The sequence below is a fragment of the Triticum aestivum genome, chromosome 6A (genome assembly GCF_018294505.1).
Source record: "Triticum aestivum cultivar Chinese Spring chromosome 6A, IWGSC CS RefSeq v2.1, whole genome shotgun sequence".
NCBI classification, from domain to species: Eukaryota; Viridiplantae; Streptophyta; class Magnoliopsida; order Poales; family Poaceae; genus Triticum; species Triticum aestivum.
In genome coordinates this window covers 457,869,975-457,877,277 of record NC_057809.1, presented here as the reverse complement: position 1 = coordinate 457,877,277, position 7,303 = coordinate 457,869,975, and the positions used below count along the sequence as shown (strand labels likewise).

The 7,303-nt window shown below is 41.1% G+C and overlaps 1 protein-coding gene across 2 annotated transcripts; it reads right to left on the bottom strand.

Moving 5' to 3' along the window:
• Positions 1-376: 376 nt before the first annotated feature.
• On the bottom strand, positions 377-5,760 carry LOC123127902 (ceramide kinase). 2 transcript variants are annotated; one of them, XM_044547763.1, is made up of 13 exons: positions 5,537-5,760; positions 4,597-4,755; positions 4,276-4,443; positions 4,094-4,186; positions 3,827-3,919; positions 3,034-3,298; positions 2,925-2,951; positions 2,727-2,811; positions 2,122-2,271; positions 1,590-1,691; positions 1,110-1,496; positions 762-828; positions 377-681 (listed from the first exon to the last, which is right to left on the bottom strand). In XM_044547763.1, the coding sequence occupies exons 1-13, from the start codon at positions 5,630-5,632 to the stop codon at positions 544-546; spliced, it is 1,830 nt and encodes a 609-aa protein (XP_044403698.1). In that variant the 5' UTR covers positions 5,633-5,760; the 3' UTR covers positions 377-543. The 2 variants fall into 2 exon arrangements, with proteins under 2 accessions (XP_044403698.1, XP_044403699.1); XM_044547764.1 differs by lacking the exon at positions 5,537-5,760 and having other exon boundaries at positions 4,276-4,411.
• Between the last annotated feature and the right edge of the window lie 1,543 nt (positions 5,761-7,303).

Here is a 7,303-nt window from a genome sequence, read left to right as displayed (position 1 = left end):
GCCAGAAACAGCCGCCCGCGCGCACCGCATCCAAAAATGCGGCAACATGCGGGTTTTAATTAGCTCAGCTGCTCTGTGGGCCGTCTCTGTGGGCCGGAACAGGCAACTTGTTCTTGTTGTCACCCTCTGCGGTCTGCGGATCCACCGACCAAGAGTAAAACTTCAGCTTCCTCTCAAAAGAGGACAATACAACTCCAGGTCGCCCAAAATGCAGAATAAATTTTCAAGGGGAAGTGTTGTTGAGTTACAGCGAATATATCAGATGTCTACTTAGCTTCCTGCAAACACCAGATCAATCGTGTGGGCAATGCAAAATTTGCAGCATTGCGACACACGGAATTCATCTGTTTTTTAGCATAATCTGTAGCTCTCCTCCTTCCTTGGACATCGAAGAAAACGCTGCCCGGTTTTTTATTGCGTGGTACGAGACCGCGGTTTACATATCTACATGAGGTTCTTCTACAACTCTACAACATTAACTATTCGGATGTCTCCCCTTTGTGAAAAAGGGAGGGAGGCTAGGGAGGCTATTATGGAGCATTGCTACACCTCTGGCCCTGACGCGAAGAGGTTGACAAGGCCCCGGCAAGCTTGGACAGACACTTCACAGGCCTGAAAAAGCTCGCCATCCAAGTTCCATACGCTTTCGTCGTGTGATGAAATGAAGGTAAATGCTTGCGTCTACAGAAATTGGAAACATCTAAATTAAACAAAATGAAGGTTTGTAAACAGGGAAGAGCGTAAAGAAGGGAAAGGAATACCTTATGATGTTCAACAAACTTGAAGGTTAAAGGGTCCGACCCCTTCTTAGTAAATTGTGTCAGATGCCTGCAGATAGAACGGCTACCTCAAACAAACTCTAGAGATATAAGAGATAAAAAAAGAAGAGGATTGTACTATTTTATTGCAATTTTTTGCAACCTTATTTAGTTAGGGAAAAGTAACAGCAGAAGTGAGTAAACAGATATCGACTGTTGTGAGGTCCAACTTGACACAAAGTTTTTAGATGTAATTTGGTTAAATAAAATAGTTCTGAAATACGTTTAGTAATCACTTCTCAGTGCAGAGTACTGTGAAACAAGCTGAACAAGCAGTGACAGTATTCTTACCACAAATATAAGGGAAGAGGGCAATCTCTAATGAGCAGAAGGTGAAGAAAACCATCTGAGAGGTGTGCTTCAGCCACTAGGCCATCAGGGGCTCTTTCATTGCGACATGAAATGACAGCTGCACCGACACTTAGAAAACGCCCCTCGGACCAGATCCATTTTGGGTTATCATGAATCGTTTGGGAGCTGTTTGGAATCTCATCTTCTGAATTTTGTCCAGGTGTTGAAGTTTCTTTGCATACAGAACAATTTGCCAAGCAAATTGTTTTGCGGGATCTTTTTCTACGAGATTGCAGTGGTTGTACTTCATCTGCAACATTCTCTGCTGATGCAGCAAGTGAATGAGAGTTCTCATTCTCAAGAAAAGCCACTTTTGCATCATAAGATCTGAAAAATGGCATGCAATTGTCAGTTTGTGATCAAACTGAATAAGAAGCATAGCACAAGAAAGGATACTTGCCACCAGTTACTATTAATTACCTGTGCTTCAGGAAGACCATGGTTCCAGAAAAATCATAACGTGCGGGGCCCATCCATCGGTAGTTTTCACTCTCCCTTATGACTTCTCCATAAAATCCATATCTACAAGCAGATTCCAAAAGAATCAACTAATATGCAGAACAACAATCCACAGGGGGGTCATATAGTGATATGCAGATGCACCGACTTGGTAAAATTGTATGATCAATCTATGTTAAATGCAAATCCATAACTATCAGTAATGCACAAGAAACATCAACAGGAAGAACTTACTTACATCAAACAATGAAAGCAAGGCTAAGTCTAGCTAAGTTCAGCATTATTTAAGGAGAATAAAATGAAAACTGGAACTCCTATAACTTCTGCCAGATATATCGAGTTAATGTCACAGTTGTTGCAGGATATCTATGGTGGCATTGCACATTAGCATATTTAAGAAATAGATGGTCGACATTAAAATTCATGTGTTTCCTCGCTCTCAGTTCATACAAGCACTAGGTAGCTACATCATGCCCTAAAGGAAGTTACATACCCTGCAAATGAAGCTGCATAGCATACAGTAGGTAAGACCTCAGCTGATGGGCTACTCTTCCACCTGACTACTTGAGCTATATCAAGCGCTATCCTTCTACCAAAGATAATAAGCAGGGCAGAAGTCACAGCATCTCGTTCCCCAGTTGTGCTGCATGGAATAAGATGTTTACAGCCAGCAAAGAACTGCCATCGATAAGAACATAATGTGTGCACACAAATAGTCCATCTATAACAATCCCGCAAATGGACATGGTATGCATGAATTAAAAGGACATTAAGCTCAAAATGTAAGAAATTATGCAAGACAATATAATTGTTTTGAAAGATGAAGGTGATGCTAATTTGGCAGGTGCACCAATTACAGCATACTTGCACACTGCTCCAATAGACAGATGAATGGATGGTAATGGTGGATCTGTCCAATGTCCTAAAGGATGAGGATCATAACCAGCTTACATGCAATGCTGTACAACTACAGATTTAAGGGGATTGAATTGCCATGATCTATGCAACTTTCTACCCCTAAAAATAAAGGCTCAGCTATTAGTACTGAAAAGTGTAGTTTCTCCTTGCGTGGTTACACCTAGGTGTCTCAATCAGTACCTGAGTACAATAGCATCTGTTGAGCCAGAAGGAATTATGCCAAGCCTAAACCAATCATTTGGGAAGGAGACTGAAGGAACTTGATCTGCAGTAGTACCAATTTCAACATCAAACAAAAGCTATCAATCGTGTAGCTGGCCCTAAATTTTTCGCAGTTTTAAGATAGACAAAATAACTGAGTTTCGGTTACTCATTGACCTCCAGTAGATGATTCTGTATTTGGATCTGCAATAAGAAGCACACAAAGTTACTTATACAAGAAATTTCTCTACATAATATGTGGTACATGTAACCAAAAGGGACATACTTAATGATGAGATGTCTAATCCAACAGATTGCCCAGTCGAAAGAAGAGGTTCATGATCATCAGATTTGTTGGAACCCACACGGAGCATGACATTTTTTACAGCATCTGATGTGGGCGTACTGTTGTTTAGCCCATCGTTCCTATATCCTTGGCACTTCTCAGTGCTTCCAAAATATCCAAAGCCCTCTGGAGTTGGAGGATAAGAAGTCTTATTCCTCAAATTTAGTAGTCCATTCAGGATTTCATTAAGTAAACCATCACCACCCTATAAATGTGAAGTTTGGAGAGTATACAAGTAAAATGGGATGGAATTCAATAAGTTCAATAATGGATTGAAAAAAAAGTAGGAGTACAGGATTTGAGTTTTTTTCTCTCTAGAAGTACAGCATGGAATTATAATTTTCTTTTCTTTAACAGTACACACCGGAAGATTTCAGATGCCATATGAAAAAACTCTAGGGCACGTGGGAAGTGATCCTGTGAAAAATCTCTTCACCAAGGCATATAGTGCGTTCACACTGATGTTACCAGGTTGTTGTTTATTAAGGGGGTGAATTCCCATTTTGTGCTTTAATCTCTTATCAGCTTGTACCTTAAAATAAACTAGTGATGACTAACAATAGTCATTCTAAAACTACTCATAAATTACGTAACAGTTTGGAAATAAGAAATTCAGGACTCATCTCACTGAAAACGACTTCAAACATCATGACTAATTGTAGTTATACAACACTTCCCGAACTATAAGAACAGAAAATGTTAACCAAGTATTATAAAAAATAAATCAACATACCACTGCAACAACACCGTCAAATTTCTTGAGCTCTTTATCTGATATTGATGCTAAGGTGTCATATGCATGTCCTGCTCTTTCCGTGATTATCACCTGAAGATGTAAACATGTTGTGAACATAAGTTAGAGGACTGAGGGTTGTTTCTGAGAATTTTGATGTCACAAACTCATCAATAACAAATATAGAAAGAAAGAATCATGCATAGACATTATTGCACGTCTATAATTCCTTTTGTTGTTTTTGCTTCTGTGAGCAAACATGTTTACCTTTGTATTTACTTTTGCCCGGTCAAATAACGGAGCTACCATTTCCCAATTTTTGCATCCTCTACCTTTTCCACAAAGTGGATGGACAAACACCTACAGTTTGTGGAATAGTTAGTTAGCCAAAATGCTCAATAATATGATAGCAGTGATAAGGGATATATGGAAGAGCGTGTTAGAACTACCATCAGGTTCTTGGGCCTGTCCTGTTCATTATTTATGCATGCACTGAGATGCTCAACCCAGCTTTTGCAGGTCTCCGGGTCTTTGTGTCCAAAAAGATATTCATAAGGTACCAATTGAGAAGGGTGTTTTCTTGATCTGGTGATTACATGTACAGCAAAGCGGTGCATCTGCATGAGCAACAGCTTTTTAAAGAGAACACGAGCATAAAACATGGCATGTGAAAGAACTTTTATAATGCATTTGGCTAAAAAAGAGTAGAAGCTTTTGACACAAACTACAGAAAAGGAACTCTGTAAAACAACTAGAAGGAATGCTATAACCTCACTATTTTTCTTGCTTTGGACGACAATTCTTGTATTCCAAGGTCCACATACAGGACCTTCATCAAGAAGCTCCACAGCATAAACATCCGAAAACTTGATTTTGTTCTCTAATTTTGGTAGTAATCCGATAGATGACAAACATGAAGAACCCAATTCCTGCAAAATGTAATGTGATGAGCAGAAACCACAGTCACGCTACAAAAAATAAGACAATATCCTCCTGAATATACTTATCATTTGCAACTCAAGAACGTAATCCTCGAGGCACAAGCAAAATTGGAACACCTATCCTTGTTGACAGAACTAGATGCATGTAAAATACTAAAATGTCATATTCACATATTTGGCTTTGCACACCAGCAGGATCACTTTCCTGAAGAGGGGAGCTAAGGTTGAGGTTGTGATTTGCAAGAGATAGAGTCACACAAACGCACAGGAGGATTCTTAGTTTCTGGTTTGGGTACTTAAAATAAGGCATTTTATGCTCCCCCATTTGCAAGGGGTTCAGCTGGCCAGTGGCTAGTGGCAACCATCCTCCTCTTGTTCAGCAACAATTAAACTACAGTTAATATGTATCGGAGGGAGTACTTCTTTTCCAAACAAAAGCTCGAACTTCAATGTTGTCCGAGGCCGCGGTGATCCTATGCTGCCACGGCTTGTAACCACGCTTTTAATGAACAATCTAGGCGCCTAACCCACGCTTCTTTATGAATCTGCAACTACTTACGCCGTCTCCACTTTACCTATCCGCCACCCAACTCTTCGGTTGAACCCCCGAAGCTGCAAATCTACAGCCCACCGTACAATTCGACTAAGAAAGCACAAAGTTCCTTCAGATTAAGTGCTGAAAAAGGAACATAATCCGTACGAACGGACAATAGCATACGGCGAGCAGAGACGGGCGGGAGGCCAGCCTCAGTCAGAGCCAGAGGCGTACCGGGTGGAGAGGCAGGAAGGAGAGGCCGTCGTGGCCGAGGGTGACGGTGACCTCCCCGATGCCGCCCAGGAACAGCACCTCGCCGTCGCCCTGCATGGTCTCCCCTCTCTCTGTCGCCGTTGCTGAGCTCGACCGTGTCGTTCGCTCTATTTTTTCCGTTGTTCTTCCGGCGGGGGACGGGTACGGGGGCGCGGTTGTCTTTCGGCTGGACTTGTGCGCGTGGGATTGATTGGGTCTTCAGAGCATTACTAGTAGAACCTTCAAACTCTCAAATCCTCAAATCCTCACTAGCGTTTTAAGGGTTTAAAAATAATTTTTTTGTGTACTTTTACGGGTTGAAAAACAGGAGCAAAGATTAGAACACTCAAACTCAACCCTTATAACGGAATATTCCCTATGAACAACGTTGTCATTGCGCGCGGGAGGTCGATGGGGCGGCCGCCGGCGACGGGGACGACTAGCAGCGGCGGTCGCGGGGGTGGGCGCGGGAGTTAGGAGGATTTTTCCCTCCCGCGCGAGGATAACCGCCAAATAAGGGTTGGGGTAGATTTTGCTCCTCAACCCTTACTTTTGAGGATTTAGAGAGGATTTGAGGCTTGGACCTTTAAAAAAATTTAAGGGTTTGAGGGTTAAGGGGTTCTAGTCTATGGGTTTTTTCGACGAAAACTGTAAAAACCAGTTATTTTTAGAAGTTTGAGGGCTCTACTAGTAATGCTTTATCTGGTTCGTGCTGGTGGTTTCCTCCCGAAAGACGTTCCTGACCGGAGACAAGTCGTCCTCGTATCCATTGCCTTTTTTTTCTCTCGAAAACAAAAGTATCCAGTGTTTTGAGTTCCGAGTGTTGATTTTTTTTTAGAATCAGTACGTCGTTTTATTTAGTTACCCACAGATGGAATTTCGTCTAAAAATACAGATAAAATGCAGTCTGGTGATAAATCTTCTCTGGCGAGCACATGTGCTGCATTATTCCCAGAACGCCTTACCCAAGTGATCTTATAGTCTTGCCTGGTATTGAGTACTCTTCCGTTTCTTTTTAGTCTGTATATAAAATTTGATCAAAGTCAAGCTTTGTAAAGTTTGACTAATTTTATATTAAAAAATATAAACATTGACAATATGAAATCAACATTATCAGATGCACCATAAAATGTATTTTCATACTATATAGTTTTAATATTGTAGATGTTCATATTTTTATATATAAATTTGGTTCAACTTTATATAGTTTGACTTTAATCAAATCTTATATGTGGAGTAAAAAGAAATAAAGGGAGTAGTGCTTTGACCTCTCGAATGATCGCCTCCGCCGCCGACAGGTTGCGTTCCTTGTCATTTAACATTGCAGCCACCCCTTTGTTGTCCACTTCGAAATGAATCTTCTGCGCGCCTTGCTAGACTACCATCTGCACTGCTTTGCGGCAAGCCAAAATCTCAGCCACTTCAGGATCACTTACACCGTTGAATACACAGCTTGCCGCCCCTCTGAACCCACCAACAATTTTTTTATTTTTTTAAATGAAAAAGGACCCCCGGCATCTACATCTGAACGATGTATGCAATCATTTTGTTAATTATTCACACAAGATCTTATAAAATCATACAATAGTAAGACTAAAGTCACCGTCTAGGCAATATCTGCCGCTACTCCTATTCAGTTGATATAGGGATGCTGATAGTCTGGTCCTAATACCAAACAAATCTCGCAGCCAAACCTAACATCTATGAACTGAGATCCCAATCAGGACGTCTGTCGGGTATGGGGCACCC

Coding starts and splice junctions, on each gene's coding strand:
- LOC123127902 (XM_044547763.1), bottom strand. CDS start 5,632: ATGCAGGGCGACGGCGAGGTGCTGTTCCTGGGCGGCATCGGGGAGGTC. Junction 4,756..5,536: donor CCTTCCTGCCTCTCCACCCG/GTACGCCTCTGG, acceptor TACATTTTGCAG/GAATTGGGTTCTTCATGTTT. Junction 4,187..4,275: donor ACAGGCCCAAGAACCTGATG/GTAGTTCTAACA, acceptor CACAAACTGTAG/GTGTTTGTCCATCCACTTTG.